This window comes from Chelonia mydas, chromosome 1 (genome assembly GCF_015237465.2).
Source record: "Chelonia mydas isolate rCheMyd1 chromosome 1, rCheMyd1.pri.v2, whole genome shotgun sequence".
NCBI classification, from domain to species: Eukaryota; Metazoa; Chordata; order Testudines; family Cheloniidae; genus Chelonia; species Chelonia mydas.
In genome coordinates this window covers 156,077,917-156,096,059 of record NC_057849.1, presented here as the reverse complement: position 1 = coordinate 156,096,059, position 18,143 = coordinate 156,077,917, and the positions used below count along the sequence as shown (strand labels likewise).

At 43.3% G+C, this 18,143-nt stretch overlaps 1 protein-coding gene across 5 annotated transcripts in view; it reads left to right on the top strand.

The window, feature by feature from the left end:
• The window catches only part of LOC102941119 (interferon-induced GTP-binding protein Mx1), a 29,370-nt gene extending 11,626 nt beyond the window's left edge, over positions 1-17,744 (top strand). For all 5 annotated transcript variants that reach the window (XM_037903764.2, XM_037903738.2, XM_037903747.2 and 2 more), the window contains exons 7-14: positions 1,089-1,287; positions 4,176-4,254; positions 6,845-6,967; positions 10,381-10,525; positions 11,633-11,791; positions 12,655-12,731; positions 16,162-16,404; positions 16,927-17,744. In XM_037903764.2, coding sequence (XP_037759692.1) covers positions 1,089-1,287; positions 4,176-4,254; positions 6,845-6,967; positions 10,381-10,525; positions 11,633-11,791; positions 12,655-12,731; positions 16,162-16,404; positions 16,927-17,157 — 1,256 coding nt within the window. In that variant the 3' untranslated portion in view covers positions 17,158-17,744. The remainder of the gene's footprint in view (positions 1-1,088; positions 1,288-4,175; positions 4,255-6,844; positions 6,968-10,380; positions 10,526-11,632; positions 11,792-12,654; positions 12,732-16,161; positions 16,405-16,926) is intronic.
• The last annotated feature ends 399 nt before the right edge of the window (positions 17,745-18,143 follow it).

The following is an 18,143-nucleotide window of genomic DNA, read 5'->3' as shown; positions in this document are numbered from 1 at the left end:
CAACTGCTTTAGGGGAAAATGGCTAAAGGAGTGACCAACCCCTTCCCCTGAATTTATGAGTGTTATCCTATTCTGTAAAATGTTCCTGCAATTGTCTGTTCTGATACTTTGTGAGCCTAGAATCATTTGGGAGTTTCTTTTAATGACTCTCCAGGGAGAATATACTCATGTGGAATTCCTTTCCTGGGCACTCCATGGCACTTAGGCCCTCACAAGTTCTTTAAAATATATAGTGTAGTATATAGAAATCTATGGAAAGAGGACATAGGTGCAAGTGTGCTACATTCATAATGCATTAATAAGGTAGTAAACATCAAGTATTCAAAAAGATGTATATTAGACAGTGGGTCAGATCCTCAGTTTCAATGGAGCGACTCCAATTTATACCAGTTGAGGATCTGGCCCTGTGTGTGGATAATGATATACACACACGTACATTCCCAGACTAAAACTATGTTAAGATGGAGTTCAGGTTGGGTGAATAGATCAGTAATTTACAGTAAGTAAAGATTACACTGATGTCATTATCCAAAAACCAAGCATTATAAACCAAGGAAATTCAGATATAAGGTTACACTTAGAAGAAATACAAATATGTTAGGGTATGGAAATCCACAGGTAAGGCACGCAAACAACCTTAAATCTGACCTGTAGTGACGCCATGGAAAAGCTATATGGTTATGACTGAGGCATTTTAGTGTCCCCAGATTAGATTAAACTGATTTTTAAAGACACATTAGAATTTGTCTTTTTTTCTTTCATGGTGAAAACTCTGTTTTGTTCCTTTATTGAGATTATTCTGGATATCAGATACTGTGACACTAAGTGTTAATGTCTTAAGGACCCATTTTAAAATAATTTTAATTCATCAACTAACCAATTTGCTTGTAAATTCTTTTAAAAAAGAGAGTAAATGCTGTGATTTTGGGGGGAAAGATATGAAAAATACAGCATATATAATGAAGTGATTGGATCCCTGTTTTAAATGCAAAAGTCAACTCAGTCCTAACTGTGGAAGCACGAGTGGTGCTTCCATCTACAAAGTGTGTCACCTCTCTAAATACAATCATTCTTTTGTTACTTCACAGGGATTCTCACAAAACCCGATTTGGTCGACAGAGGAACTGAGAGCGATGTCGTTGACATCGTCCGAAATCTCAGTGTCCCCCTAAGGAAGGGCTACATGATTGTTAAATGTCGTGGGCAGCAGGACATCCATGACAACTTGACACTGGCCTCTGCAATTCAGAAAGAGAGAGAATTCTTTGAGGAGCATGAATATTTTAGGTAGCTTTAAAATCAATACACACTGAATATTAGACAGGTTTTTCCCTATTAAGAATTTAAAAAAAAATCACAGAAAAGTGAGTAAATGCATGCCCTTATACATCCATGCAATGGTTAAAGCCAGTCATTGGGACACATTATGAGCAGTAGCGTAGCTAAGAGGGGAGCGAGGGGAGCGGCCGCTTCCCCACTGAGCACAAGTGGCGCCTTTTTAATTTTTTGGCGCCTTTTTAAATTTCTACTCACCTGGCGGTGCTCCGGGTCTTCACCAGCCGGTCCAGCGGGACTTCGGTGGCGGGGTCTTCACATGCTCTGGGTCCAGCGGCACTTCGGTGGCGGGGTCTTCACGTGCTCTGGGTCCAGCGGCACTTCGGTGGCGAGGGCCTTCCGTGGTGCCGAGGACCCGGAGCGCCGCCCGGTGAGCACAAGCGGGTGACATCTTTCTTTATGTCCGCTCCCCCTGTTTGCTCCACCTAGCTATGCCACTGATTATGAGTTGGACTATGCATGCACAAAGGGAAGTCGATGGAGTAAGTATCCACCTTATGCCTCTACGTGGGCTCCTCAGGCTTTGGGTGCAAGCACACAGGAGTAAGTAGGGGTACTTGCTTGCTTACACCCCAACTGGAGCAGGTGAGTGGGCCTTGGCTTTGTCATCTTACCGGCCAGGATAGTCAGGAGTTCACTTGTGGTTATGGCCATCAGTAAATTACCACCTGCTGAGGGGAAGGCGGAAGCAGCGGAGGAATTGTGACTCAGCGGTGTGTTTCTGGGTTATAGTACCTCCTGGGAAGGTGCAGCTTACACACAACCCCTAGCTTAGCATTGTGCCTGAAGTCACAGTCTAGCCCTGAGTTGTTGTGCATATGGAACAGAGTAAATTCACTCATTCAGGAATAGAAGTAGTTCACTGACAATGGCATGGAGACTTTTGATACCCTTGTAGTTGGAGTAGTTTAGGACCTAGCTAAACAATGTGACTCTCGGTGTTAATATTGATTTAAATGGGGGTGAGGAGATGTTGCGTAGGCAGGCATTCCACCCATGACTGGTTAGACCCGGCCAGGAATGTGAGGCAGCTCAAATCGGGTTGCACACTTAGCCTGGGCATTACAGAGCAAAAGACAACTACAGTCCTGTCTGCACCCAGCTGCCTGAATAAAAAAATATCATCTTTTCATTTGTCGCTACCAGCTAATCTCTATTATCAGAGACAAAAATCTGTTCATCGTTATGGTGTGTGAGCATCATACAAAATTCCATAAATCCACATGAGTGGCCTATCCACAGACCTAAAATCCTCTTTTCTTCCTCTTCCCAAGAACAGACAATGTCATAATCAGCATCAAAATAATACTTTCATCAGTAGATCTCAAAGCGCTTTACAAAGTAGCTCAATATCATCTCCATTTTACAGATGGGGAAACTGAGGCAGAAAACGATGAAGCAACCTGCTTCAGATCACCCAGAAGGCCTATGGCAAAGTCAGGAACAGAAATGAAAGCTAGACCTGTGCAAATAACTGATTTTTCAATTCTGTCGCCAATTTTTTTTCCTGACAAAATGAATGAGTTGTAAACATTCGACATGAAACAAAATATTTCATTTTATTTTGGAGAGTTTTTAATCTTTTATAATTTTTTTAAAATAAATTGAGTGAAATTTCAAACCAAAATATCTTTCTGAAACAAAAATTCCAAAAATTTCTCTTTTTTTGACATTTCCAGACTCTTTTTTTATTTGACTGAAACAATTTGCCAAAGTTGACCTGAATTCATCAATTGCTTCAGCGAACCCAAATCTGCATTTTTCAGAAAAAAAAAAAAAAAAAAAAATGATTTGCATGGAAAACTTCACCCAGCTCTATCTACATCCTCCAAGTCCCAGTTCAGTGCTCCATCCAATAGGCCACACTGCTCTGAAGAGAAACCTGTGTTCTGCTTCTCTTCTTCCATTTCAGGGACAGAGTGAAATGCTTATTAATTAATTACTTTTTTATTGTTAGTTCCACAAGAACAATGGGAGAGTTTTCATTTTTGTCTCTAGAGCAGCCAGATTTGTAGTCGCTCTCAGCTGTTGTTGAAGGCATAGGCGTCAACTTTCCCTGGCGCTGGTGGGTGCTCGCGCCCCCCGGCCCCGCCCCAACTCCACCCTTTCCCCACCCCTGCCCCGCCCCCGTTCCAACCCCTTCTCCAAAGTCCCTGCCCCAACTCTGCCCCCTCCCTGCCCCTATTGGACCCCTCCCCAGCCCCGCCTCTTCCCCAAGTGTGCAGCGTTCCCTCTCCTCTCCCTCCCTCCAAGCGCTTGCAGTGCAAAACAGCTGTTTCGCAGCAGCAAGTGCTGGGAGGGAGGGGGGAGAAGTGGGACACGGCGCGCTCAGGGGAGGAGGCGGAGGTGAGCTGGGGCGGGCAGAGGAGCTGCCAGTGGGTGCACAGCACCCACCAATTTTTCCCCGTGGGTGCTCCAGCCCTGGAGCACCCACAGAGTCGGCACCTATGATTGGAGGGAATGCCACCACTGATGGCTATCTGCTGAGGAGGCTTTCTCTCTGGTTCCATTAATCTCACCCTGGTCTTTGATAGCTCCATCATTCCTGAGGATCACAGATGGTGTAGAAGGTCTTTGTCACAGATAAACTTTTCTGAGAATGCCTAGGTCCATTTTATTTCTCCAAAAATTCATGCTGGAAATGTGTTGTTTGCATGCTTGCAAGAAATAATTTGACCATTTTGAATACTATTAGTAAGTGTATATAGCTGGCCAGATCGGTCAGTATCTGTACTGTAGTGTATGAAGTACTCTGGAATCCTTTGGGATGAAAGAAGGAATTATTTGGGATGATATTATTGTTGCTATTATTATTTATTATAGTCTTTCATCTCTTTTAGTATTCTTTTGGAAGAAAGAAAAGCTACTATCCCACTTTTGGCAGAGAGACTTACGCAGGAACTGATAGAGCACATTAATGTAAGTTAGCAAACTTGGGCTATTGGCTCTTTAAAAAATTATTTGGTGAACACACAAAAGATCAAATGTTGTTTGGATCTTTTGCCAAGATATTTATTTAAGCTGTGTAGTAGCGGGTCAAAACTTTCTGAAACCTTAACTAGCTTGTAGAAAATAAATATAAAGGAGACCTTTTCTCATAAATTAATATTTTTAGCTAATAGTTTAGTATAAAGCAATTTACAGATCTTTAAGAAGCATTAGGTATGTCAGGGTTCCTTCCCCACTCTGAACTCTAGGGTACAAATGTGGGGACCCGCATGAAAGACCCCCTAAGCTTATTTTTACCAGCTTAGGTTAAAACTTCCCCAAGGCACAAAGTCTTTCCCCTTAGATTAGGTAAAACGATGCCACCACCAAGTGATTTAACAAACAATCAGGGAAAGAACCACTTGGAGTTCCTATTTCCACAAAATATCCCCCCACGCCCTTACACCCCCTTTCCTGGGGAGGCTTGAGAATAAACAAGATGAGCACAGACCAGCCTTGGATTTTTAAGACGCAAAAGACCCAATCAGATTCTTAAAAATCAGAACTTTATTAGGAGAACAAAAAAAGATAAGAGAACAACTCTGTAAGATCAGAATGGAAGATAATCTTACAGGCAGTCAGATTCAAAACATAGAGAATCCCTCTAGGCAAAACCTTAAGTTACAAAAAGACATAAAAACAGGAATACACATTTCCTCCAGGACAGCGAATTTCACAAACCAAAACAAAGAAAACCTAACGCATTTTCTAGCTAGATTACTTACTAACTTTACAGGAGTTGGAGGGCTTGCATCCTTGATCTGTTCCTGGCAACGGTATCACACAGACAGACAAAAGCCTTTCTCCCCCTCCAGATTTGAAAGTATCTTGTCCCCTCATTGGTCATTCTGGGTCAGGTGCTAGTCAGGTTACCTGAGCTTCTTAACCCTTTACAGGTAAAAGGACTTTGCCTCTGGCCAGGAGGGATTTTCTAGCACTGTATACAGACAGGTGGTTACCCTTCCCTTTATATTTATGACAAGGTACATTTCTATATGTATCCCCTGATTTAAACTGGGGATTAGGAGATCCATACCAGTTTTATGTCAATGCCTTGTAAATCATACCACACCTATCTAATTTCCTTCCTTGACAGTGTTACTGGCATAGTGGATAGGGGAGAAGCAGTAGATGTGATATACCTTGATTTTAGTAAGTCTTTTTACACAGTCCCACATGACATTCTCATATGCAAAATAGGGAAATGTGGTCTTGATTAAATTACTATAAGGTGGGTGCACAATTGGTTGAAAGACCGTACTCAAAGAGTGCTTATCAATGGCTTGCTGTCAAACTGGAAAGGCATATCTAGTGGGGCCCCACAGTGGTCAGTCCTGGGTCCAGTATTAGTCAATATTTTTGTTAATGACTTGGGCAGTAGAGTGGAAAGTATGCTTATAAAATCTGTGGATGACAACAAGCTGGAAGGGGTTGCAGGAGGACAGGATGCAGTGGTTCTCAAACTTTTGTACTGGTGACCCCTTTCACATAGCAAGCCTCTGAGTGCGACCCTGCCTTATAAATTAAAAAAATGTTTTTATATATTTAACACCATTATAAATGCTGGAGGCAAAGCGGGGTTTGGGGTGGAGGCTGACAGCTCACAACCCCCCATGTAATAACCTCGCAACCCCCTGAGGGGTCCCGACCCCCAGTTTGAGAACCCCTGAAATTCAAAATGACCTTGACAAATTAGAGAATTGGTCTGAAATCAACAAGATGAAATTCAATGAAGACAAGTGAAAAGTATTTTATTTAAGAAGGAAAAATCAAATGCATAACTGCAAAATGGGAATCACCGGCTAGGAGGTAGTACTGCTGAGAAGGATCTGGGGTTATAGTGGATCACAAACTTAATATGAGTCAACAACATGATGAAGTTGCAAAAAAGGCTTAAATCATTCAGGGGTGTATTAACAGGAGTGTCATATTTAAGACATGGGAGGTAATTGTCCCTCTCTACTTGGCACTGGTGAGGCTTCAGCTGGAGTTCTTTTTCCAGTTCTAAGCACCAAATTTTAGGAAAGATGTGGACAAATTGGAGACAGTCCAGAGGAGAGCAACAAAAATGATAAAAGGTTTAGAAAACCTGACCTGTGAGGAAAGGTTTTTTTAAAAAAACTGGCCATGTTTAGTCTTGAGAAAATAATAGTGAGGAGAGACCTGGTAACAGTCTTCAAATCTGTTAAGGGCTGTCATAAAAAGGACTGTTATCAGTTGTTCTCCATGTCCAATGTAGGTAGGACAAGAAGCAATGGGCTCAATCTGCAGCAATGGAGATTTAGGTTAGATATTAGGACAAACTTTATAATTATAATGATAGTCAAGTTCTGGAACAGCTTTCCAATGGAGGTTGTGGAATTACCATCACTGGAGGTTTTTAACAACAGGTTGAACAAACACCTGTCGGGGTGGTCTAGGTTTACTTGGTCCTGCCTCAGCACAGAGAGCTGGACTTAATGGCTTCGCAAAGTCCCTTCCAGCCCTACATTTCTATGATTCTATTATTTTTCCCTCACAGAAATCACTACCAACTTTGGAAAATCAGATAAAGAACAAACTCCGGGTGGCAAACAACAAGCTACAAAAATATGGCAAAGGTGTGCCAGAATCAGTGGAAGAGCAGATGCTCTTCCTAGTAGATGTGAGTATAAATATGGATCTGGTAACTCATGTGAATAAAAACTGTTGGTTAGCATTTGGAATTGTGTGGATATTGCAAGTTGGTCTCTTTTTCTACGCTGCATACTCAGTGTGTTGCTTCATGAAATCACTAACTACAGACACATCCACATGCACTTTTCTTAACATAGGAGAACTAGACCATGAGCATTACCCTTAATTCCCGGTCTTCATAAATCCAGAATATATACTCACCAATAAAATAAACCAGATTAAAAATAAAATTGTTCCTGTTTTATCAATGTCAGTTTTGATACTACAATGGGTGAATTACATTTGGTTGCATTAATTATATCAATGCACTGAAAGTTGCTGGTAATAGAAGATGCTGTATTAGGCAAAGGCGTAATAGAAATCAAGAATAAGTAGTCCTATTCCATATTTACAAGGCCATAATATTTTGCACAAAATTATAGTGATTTTTAAAAGCAACACTGTTTTCCACCTGTATTCTGACCAGCCCAGGTAATCCAGGTCAAGGATAATCTAGGCATGGCCCAATATCTAAACAAATACTTTGCCTCAGTCTTTAATAAGACTAAAGAGGATCTTAGGGATAATGGTAGCATGACAAATGGGAATGAGGATATGGAGGTAAACATTACCATATTTGAGGTAGAAGCAAAACTCAAACGGCTTAATGGGCCTAAATCAGGGGGCCCAGATAATCTTCATCCAAGAATATTAAAGGAATTGGCACATGAAATTGCAAGCCCATTAGCAAGAATTTTTAATGAATCTGTAAACTCAGGGGTTGTACCGTATGATTGGAGAATTGCTAACATAGTTCCTATTTTTAAGAAAGGGAAAAAAAGTGATCCGAGTAATTATAGGCCTGTTAGTTTGACATCTGTAGTATGCAAGGTCTTGGAAAAAATTTTGAAGGAGAAGGTAGTTAAGGACTTTGAAGTCAATGGTAAATGGGACAAAATACAACATGGTTTTACAAAAGGTAGATCATGCCAAACCAACCTGATCTCCTTCTTTGAGAAAGTAACAGATTTTTTAGACAAAGGAAACGCAGTAGAACTAATTTACCTAGTTTTAGTAAGGCATTTGATACCGTGCCACCTGGGGAATTATTAGTTAAATTGGATAAGATGGGGATCAATAGGAAAATTGAAAGGTGGATAAGGAATTGGTTAAAGGGGACACTACAACAGGTCCTACTGAAAGGTGAACTGTCAGGCTGGAGGGAGGTTACCAGTGGAGTTCCTCAGGGATCGGTTTTGGGACCAATCTTATTTAATCTTTTTATTACTGATCTTGGCACAAAAAGTGGGAGTGTGCTAATAAAGTTTGCGGATGATACAAAGCTGGGAGGTATTGCCAATTTAGAGAAGGACAGGGATATCCTACAGGAGGATCTGGATGACCTTGTAAACTGGAGTAATAGTAATAGGATGAAATTTAATAGTGAGAAGTGTAAGGTCATGCAATTTAGGGATTAATAACAAGAATTTGAGTTATAAGCTAGGGACGCATCAATTAGAAGTAACGGAGGAGGAAAAGGACCTTGGAGTATTGGTTGATCATAGGATGACTATGAGCTGCCAATGTGATATGGCCGTGAAAAAAGCTAATGCGGTCTTGGGATGCATCAGGAGAGGTATTTCCAGTAGGGATAAGGAGGTTTTAGTACCGTTATACAAGGCACTGGTGAGACCTCACCTGGAATACTGTGTGCAGTTCTGGTCTCCCATGTTTAAGAAGGATGAATTCAAACTGGAACAGGTACAGAGAAGGGCTACTTAAGGATGATCCGAGGAATGGGAAACTTGTCTTATGAAAGGAGACTCAAGGAGCTTGGCTTGTTTAGCCTAACTAAAAGAAGGTTGAGGGGAGATATGATTGCTCTCTATAAATATATCAGAGGGATAAATACTGGAGAGGGAGAGGAATTATTTAAGCTCAGTACCAATGTGGACACAAGAACAAATGGATATAAACTGGCCACCAGGAAATTTAGACTAGAAATTAGACGAAGGTTTCTAACCATCAGAGGAGTGAAGTTTTGGAATAGCCTTCCAAGGGAAGCAGTGGGGGCAAAAGATCTATCTGGCTTTAAGATTAAACTCGATAAGTTTATGGAGGAGATGGTATGATGGGATAAGATGGTTTTGGTAATTAAATATTCATGGTAAATAGGCCCAATGGCCTGTGATGGGATATTAGATGGGGTGGGATCCGAGTTACCCAGGAAAGAATTTTCTGTAGTACCCGGCTGATGAATCTTGCCCATATGCTCAGGGTTTAGCTGATCGCCATATTTGGGGTCGGGAAGGAATTTTCCTCCAGGGCAGATTGGAAGAGGCCCTGGAGGTTTTTCGCGTTCCTCTGTAGCATGGGGCACGGGTCACTTGCTGGAGGATTCTCTGCTCCTTGAAGTCTTTAAACTACGGTTTGAGGACTTCAATAGCACAGATATAGGTGTGAGGTTTTCTGCAGGAGTGGGTGGGTGAGATTCTGTGGCCTGCGTTGTGCAGGAGGTCAGACTAGATGATCATAATGGTCCCTTCTGACCTAAATATCTATGAATCTATGAATCCCATACTACCGCTTCACAGCCACTACTCAAACAATCCCAGTAGTGTGCAGTGAGTAGGGATCCGGGATATGCATTAAAACAGAGGTTCTCAAACTTTAAATCTGGCGGGACCATATTTTAATACACAGTCTGCCTTGTACATCACTTTCACTCACATTCAGAATAACACGGCATTGTGCTACAGTAATTGCTTACATGGAAAAACAACATTAGGGAAGCGTTCAATGTATTTTTAGTTTCTTTTTATGAAATTTAGCTGCTGGAAACAAGGAGAATTATTGTTATTCATTTTTATTACCGGAGCATCTAGAACAGCCCAAATTGAGATCAAGACCCCATTAGGCTAAGCACTGTACATACACAGATTAAAAGATATTTACTTCCCAGAAGAGCTTGCAACCTAAATAGACAAGGCAAACAAAGGATGAGAGGGAAACACACTGAGAAATGAAGTGACCTGCCCAAGACCACACAGCAAGTCCGTGGCAGAGCTGGGAATAGAACCCTAGGTCTCCTCCTGAGTCTTTGCCCTAGTCACTGAACCTCAATGTCCTGAGACAGCAGGTCACAGGCCACACAGTCTGAGCACTACTGTGCTGAAATACACAGCCTATGAGCTCTGACTGCCTCTCAGAATGTCACTTCCACAGCTGGAGCTACAGACAACCTGCAGAGTGTGAATTCCATAGTTTTTCAGGGAGCAGTGTGTAACATTTGCTCCAGCATTTCCCCTCCCTGCTGCAAAGTTTGGGTTATGTATCATTGCAAACAGCTCAGGGTCTGAATTTAGCCCCTGAGTTGTTTGGCAATTTCCTGTCTCTTTACAGAAACTCAAACTCTTTAACCAGGACATCATGAATTCAGTGCAAGGAGAAGAAATTGTAACTGATAAAACAAAACAAAGACTATTCACAAAAGTTCGCAAGTTCTTTAATGAATGGGAAGCCCATGTTAATAACAGTACACTGAAAGGTAAGCACCAAATGTTGGCACTTGACCTGAAAGTTGTTCTGTGCTGACAGACATCTGTGAGTGCCCAGAGCCCTAGTGAAATCAATGGGGCTCCATATGGACGCAAAGGTCTGCTTGCATGGACCAGCTTGTTCTTGTTGGGGGCCCTTATCCATCATTAGAGATTAGTCCAAAGGGTGAATTCCATATCTAGACCCAAGCCTATGTAAATTGTGCGGGTGTTCAAGTATAGAGTTTAGTATGACCCAGTCACTACTTTTAATGATTTCTACTCTCACCGTTCTGTTCTACCTAAAGTTGTACCAGCCCTAAAAATTAAGGCTAATGAAAGTAAATCCTTGCAGTGATGCACGTTTGATTCCTCGCTTGTTTCGAGCTGTTTGTTTCCATGACTGTTAGCAAGTTGATTTACCAGAGTCACAGACACAAATCAAAATTCTGGAGTACTGCAGGTAGTGTATTTGCTCATACTTCTCCAGGAATGCCAGCTTGCTAAATTGCCACAAGTACGCCTCGTTCTTTCAGCTCGCTAAAGGTAACACAGCCTGTTAAAAGAACAGGAGGACTTGTGGCATCTTAGAGACTAACACATTTATTTGAGCATTAGCTTTCGTGAGCTACAGCCCACTTCATCGGAAAAGTGACTGAATCTCTCTGCATGCTAAACAACAACGTTATTGTAATGTCAAATTTGAGATGATAAGCTGTGTTTTCAAAATGGTCAAATGGAGGTAGGTACCCAAGTGCCTTAGGCCCCTTTGATATCTCAGCCTGTTATACACAACTCAGACAATTCAGAGATCCTTCCTGCAGTGACTTTAACTCTGCCCCTTCAAATATCTACAGGACTACAGGCAGGTTTGTTAACCAGTCACAGAGTGTACGTACAGTAATCCAACAAGTCAAAACTTTATATCTACAATCTTCATATTCCTTACGCTAACCTGAGTGTTGCTGTAGCTGTTCTGCATCCAAATAGACACATGAGAACTAAGAAATAGCTTTGGCCCCTTATTAAATCCAGGCCTTTTCACATAGATTTTAGTATAAAAACAAACACATCTCGAATTATTAGAAATAACGGTGCTGTTGTTTTAATTGCTGTAGTAAAAGAAATTATGAAAGAAGAAGTGTGGGGCTTTGAAAATCACTATCGTGGAAGAGAGCTCCCAGGGTTTGTCAATTACAGGACATTTGAGGCCATTGTGAAACAACAAATTGTGCTGCTGAAATCACCAGCTATCATGATACTGAAGACAGTGACTGGTGAGTTTCATTCACTTAGTTTGCCATAAACTTTGGCCATATTCATTTAGCTGCTTTTATAACCACTTAGCTTTAATTCATATGGCAGGTTTTTAGGGGGCAGATGAGTTTTGGGGCTGGACTTAGAATGATGGTACTTACAACTTGTGGAGTGTAGCTAACTGGTAAAATATTGAAATATTCAGTCCTCCACGTACTGCTTCAGATCAAATATATAAATGCAAATGTTTTCACTGAGACCATAAATACCAAATCATATTTTTAAATGTAGGTAGGAGAATAGTATAGATTAAAGAGTTATCACTAAAACTACATCAAATTTAAAGTAACAATATATTGCTACAAACTGTGGGAGTATGATACAGATAATTTTGGTGGAAGTGTCAAATTCATTTTACTCTGTTTTGTGCAAGTGCCATTACGATCTCCACAGGACCCATGGACTCAGTATGATTCTAGTTGCAGTGTTACAAGTCTTCCATACCCAGGCTCCAAATCCCCAAATGGATTGGACTACTCAAGTGTTTAAAGATAAGAATGTGTTTACAGTGTTTTGCTAGACCAGGGCCTCAAAGGCGAATGAACTGAAAATACTTAAAGTTTATTAAGTTTAAATATTTTTATTTAACTGATTTGCAAGTGAAAACATTTTTTACCACTTGGAACACAAAATAATACACATCACAAAATAATGCATATCACAAAACCATCACGCACACAGAATAGAAATACGCAAACCACGAAGCTTTCAAATTAAAACATTATTTAAGCTACAGCTGAACCCAATTTGTTAATGACTCATACAGTTCTTATATTTATACTGATGACATGAAATTATAGTTATTCCTCCTTTGTCTTTTTAGAGCTTGTACGAGAAACTTTTACTGAAATTGCCATGCAACACTTTGAGAACTTTTTCTATCTTTTCAGAGCAGCTAAGGTAAGGGGCTATTTATGGCCGTGGTTCTCAACCGGGGTACATGTAACCCTGGGGGTACGCAGAGGTTTTCCAGGGGGTACATCAGTTCATCTAGATATTTGCCTAGTTTTACAACAGGCTACATAAAAAGCATTAGCAAAGTCAGAACAAACTAAATTTTCATATAGACAATGATTTGTTTATACTGCTCTATATACACTGAAGTATTTCTTCACACAACGCACCATCAACCTGTGGAACTCTTTGCTAGAGGATGTTGTGAAGGCCAAAACTATAACAGGGTTCAAAAAAAGAACTAGATAAATTCATGGAGGATAGGCCCATTAATGGCTATTAGCCAGGATGGGCAGAGATGGTGTCCCTAGCCTCTGTTTGCCAGAAGCTGGGAATGGGTGACAGTGGATTGATCACTTGATGATGACCTGTTCTGTTCATTCCCTCTGGGGCACCTGGCATCGGCCACTGCTGGAAGACAGGGTACTGGGCTAGATGGATCTTTGGTTGACCCAGTATGGACGTTCTTATGTTCTTAAATATAAGCACAATATTTATATTCAAGTTGGTTTATTTTATAATTATATGGTAAAAATGAGAAAGCAATTTGTCAGTATTAGTGTGCTGTGACACTTCTGTATTTTTACGTCTGATTTTGTAAGCAAAGAGTTTTTAAGTGAGGTGAAACTTGGGGGTACCCGAGACAAAACAGACTCCTGAAAGGAGTACAGTAGTCTGGAAAGGTTGAGAACCACTCATTTGTGGTGTCTACATCATCATTAATGGCATGTGCTTAAAACTATCTTCACTCTTGGTCAATCTATTATCTAGCTGTATAACTTCCCGCTGATTGATAAAATGTCTACCACTGTATTCAGTTAACGGTGTAGAGCAGTGGTTCTCAAACTTTTGTCCTGGTGACCCCTTTCACACAGCAAGCCTCTGAGTGTGACCCCCCCCTTATAAATTAAAAAAATGTTTTTATAAATTTAACACCATTATAAATGCTGGACGCAGAGCGGGGTTTGGGGTGGAGGCTGACAGCTCATGTCCCCCAATGTAAAAACCTCACAACCCCTTGAGGGGTCCCGATCCCCAGTTTGAGACTCCCTGGTGTAGAGTGCAAAGTTACATAGTGAAGCAACAGATGCATAAAAGTAAAGGTGCTGAACAATAATGCCATGAGCCTGAGGGCATGGGGCCTGATTCTGATCTCACGTAACTGGTTTTACACACGTGTAACTTCACAGGCCTCCATACAGTTACCCCAGAATTACGCTGAGACCAGAATCACAGTTAAACTCATGAAGTTCCACGGGGTGCGTAGTTTGTGGGACTTCAGTTCCCTGATTGCTGTCAAAGGGGGAATTGGTGGGACAATCTTCACGTGTAGGCTGGCAGTTAGCCTGTCCTGTGAGGTCTTGCCTCAGTGTAAGCGGGGGAATAGTCCCACTCTTGTGGGGAACTTTCCTGGCTTCTGCACTATCCCGGTGAAGTGGGCTAGCGAAAGGCTCTGAGTCCTCACTCCCACTTCCTTTACCCTGTGGCCTCCCTGCCCTTGAGGACTCCCCTTCCACTCTCCTGTCTGGAAGAGTCCTCGTAACCCCAACAAAGCTGGGCCCAGGATTCCTGGAGGGCTCGACCCCCAACCCTGCTGTGGTCACCTAGGACAGGGGCTAGGGTGTCCCCACTCCGGGGTACTCTCTGCACTGGGCACTTCTCTGACCCACTGACCATTACATACAAGTTAAAGCAAATGCAAGTTATTTAATCAACACTTAATTTTAAAAAGAATAAGGAAAAATGGGAAAGGTTAAAGGAAACACATCACCCCGCTCTGTGGCAGGGAACATCACAAACAGTGTCTCTGGAATGTCAGGGCAGGTCACAGTCTGTTCCTTGTAAGTCCCAGGCCTTCTTCTCCAGCCCTGGCTGTGCTGCAGGGATGCTGTAGGTTGGACACTTGCTCTGGTGGTGGCCACACGCTCTCAGGCTCTAAGTGGCAGGACCCTTCTTCCCAGTGTCGCCCCCACCCTGTTGGGGTTACAATCCAAGTCTGGCCTGCAGAGCCCCTTGGCTGAGGCGTCTCCCTGTGCTGGGCCTGCTGCCCAGGGTCCCCTTCACTCTCCCCAGCTGCTCACTGCACCCAGCTCCAGACTGCTCCAGCCCCAGCTCTACCACTCTGTCTCTGCACTGCTGCTGCTCTGCCTCCAGCTCCCTGGGCTGCTTCTTTGGCCCTCTGCCTCTGGCTGCTACAGCTCTGCTCCCAGGACAGGTCTGCTCTGTAGGCTGCCTCTGTGACTCTGCTCCCAGCACTGACCTGCTTCCTGGGCTGCTTTTCTGGCCCCTCTGGCTCTGCTTGCTGGCTGTGCTCCCAGGGCAAGTGTGTTCTCTCTGTATCTGGCACAGCTCTGCTCCCCAGCTTAACTTGGGCCCCTGCTTTCTCCTTAGCTCGGCCCCACTCTGTCTGACCCAGGCAAAACTAGCTCACACAGAGAAGGGGACCTCCCTGGCCTCCTGACTCTCTGATTAGCCATTGTTCCTGGGGACTGTCAGTCTCAGGGTCCTGATTTCCCATAGACCCTTCCCCTTTGAGTACTGGGAGCTAGCCAACCAAAACACCCCACTGAATGTTAGTAAGGGGGCAACAGTCCCCTTACATCAGGTATACAGAGCACAATTAGAGGAGACTTTGACTTTCATTTAGTTTAATGCAAAATTGTTTGTTAATAAATAGGTTAATTTGGTCATTAAACTGATGCATAATTTAATCATAGAGGAGATTCCTGACTCTGAAGGTGTCACAGAGACTTGGGTGGAGGGTGCAGCTGCTGCTTTGCCAGCTCAGCTCACCCCAGCTGCATTCTCAGTATGGTCTGAAAGGCTCAGGGTGGTGGTATAGCTTCATTCTTTGCATCTGACTTCAAAACTGGGAATCTCCCTGCTCCTAAGTGTGTGTTGTGGGATGAGCTTAACCTAGTAACGATATGGGGGGTTCAGAGTAGTCTATTGCCCCTCTGCATTCCAGCCAAGCTGACTACAGCTTTGTGCAGCCTGCAAATGAAATCACTGAGGCTTGTTGTTCTGGGTGGCTTTGATGTCTACACAGAGGAAAGCTGTATTGAGTCATCTTGGTATCTCATGTCTGCCTTGACAATCAGAGATACAATGTAGGTTGTTTCTGGATCTATGCTTAGAGTGGAAAATTCTCTACAGCTGTTTTTTGAGCTGAGGTTGATGATTCAGTGAGAGTCTAATAATACCTTTGTCATGGGTGGACCGTTTGCCTCTACAGACTGAGGTCAGTGCTGACTGTTGCTTCTTTTGGGAAAGTAGATACATTTGGATGGATGCTTAAGCGTCAGGAGTCGCTTTATAAATTGTTGGGTGGTATTGGGTCTGCTCTATTGATTCTTCTTCTAATTTAAAATCACAGAATAGAATTGAAGACATAAAACAAAAAAAAGAGGAGGAAGCTGAAACTGTAATTGCCAATCAGTTCAAAATGGAACGCATCGTTTACTGTCAGGACAGTCTTTACAGTGAAGATTTACGGGAAACTAGGAAGACTCATGAAGTCCTCCCTTTTGGTGTTGCTGTTACTCATGTTAAGTCTATTGCATCTCAAAAACAGCATTCCATTGATGAAATGGCTTATCACTTGAATGCATATTTCAAGGTGAGTTTCTTGTCCGTGTATTTCCCCCCATCAGTCCTACTTTATAGAACATAAGTACCTGGGGGAAAATGTACAGCTGACATTTAAGGAGAGGGGTGATTCCTTTACTCGTAACTTTTTTTTTTAAAGAAAGTAGTATGCTTCGAGTAAATACTAGATTAACAGTACTGAACACAAAAGACCTTTATGGGCAACAAATGTTCAAATATCCCTAGTTGTAGTCATTGCTTATTGGCACTTGTTCCCATTACTGTTCACAATTTGCGGTAAGCTATGGAATAACCACTTGCTGCCAGGTGTAATAGTGTGCCCTATTACTAGGAGCATTGTAACACTGAGAAGTCATAACCACAACATGAAAGGGAGTTAATTAACTATACTTTTCTATTCCCAGCCTACTAGCTAGAAAGCCTCTACGTGGAATGATCAGTTGTAAAATTGCAGGATCCTATTTTCTGTGTTTCCCTCATACATCCTTGACTATTGATACATCATCCTGTTGATGATCTTCTTTTCTCTTAGGGTGCAGGCAATCGTCTCTCCACTCAAATTCCTTTGATTATTCAGTCCTATGTCCTCCAGGACTACACTGAAAAGTTACAGACTGAAATGTTGCAACTTTTGCAAGACAAAGATCAGTTTAGCATTCTTCTTCTTGAGAAGAAAGATGCCGCCACTGAAAGGAAAAATTTGAAAGAAAGAATTAAACGTCTGACACAAGCTCGACAACGCTTAGCAAAGTTCCCAGGTTAAAGCAGATGTGCGAAGCAATACCGCTTTTCTTTAACTCTCTTCTGTGTGAGTTAGTTAACCAAGACCTAAATAGTCAGTGGGAACTGTTGGGTACTCAGGACTTTTGAAAATCGGGCCACTTATTACATGTCTAAATATGGATTTTGGTGCCTAACTTTAAGTTCGTGTTTTTGAAAAGCCTGGCCCCTGTGACCCATTCACCTCTAATTGGGAATAACCTGCATACATGGGCGGTGAGTTCTATGGGCCCGTGGTGTCTGGGCACCAGGAATATTCCTGGTGCCCAGATACCATAGGCCTGGCTCCAGCACTGTTTGAGGCCGGGTCTCCCTCGGCCCCGTCTTCTGCCCCCGGGCACACATCCCCCTCCCCCGTGGGTCCCCGAGGCCATTTAAAACAGCCTGGGGCCCTCACTCACCACCGGCAGCGCAGCAGAGCTGAGCAGCTTCCTGCCTGCTTGCTCCACATGGCTGCCGGCCCCGCCCTGCAGCCCCTGGGCAGGGTGGGTCTGTGTCCTGCCCCAAGCGCCCCTGCAGCCAATGGGAAGCTGCAGGGGCAGTACCTGGGGGTAGCAGCACACGGGGACCCCCAGTCCACCATGCCTAGGAGCCCCAGATAAGCTCCACACCCCTCCACCCCTTCCCAGAGCCTGCACCCCAGCCCTCCGCACTCCCTCCCAGCCCGTGCACACAAACTGCATCCCAGAGCCTGCACCCCTCACCTCCTCCTGCACCTCCACCCTCTGCCCCAGCCCGGAGCGTGCACCCAGCACCCAAACTCCATCCCAGAGCCTGCACCCCAGACCCTCTCCCCCACCCAAACTCCCTCCCAGAGCCCAATCTCTCACCCGTCCTGCACCCCAATCAGCTGCCCCAGCCCAGGGCCTGCACCGGAGACCTCCTCCCTCCACCCAAACTCCCTCCCAGAGCCTTAGGCAGGCCGGGGGTGGAGTTTGAGGGGGGCAGGCTCTGAGCGTTCTGGGCACC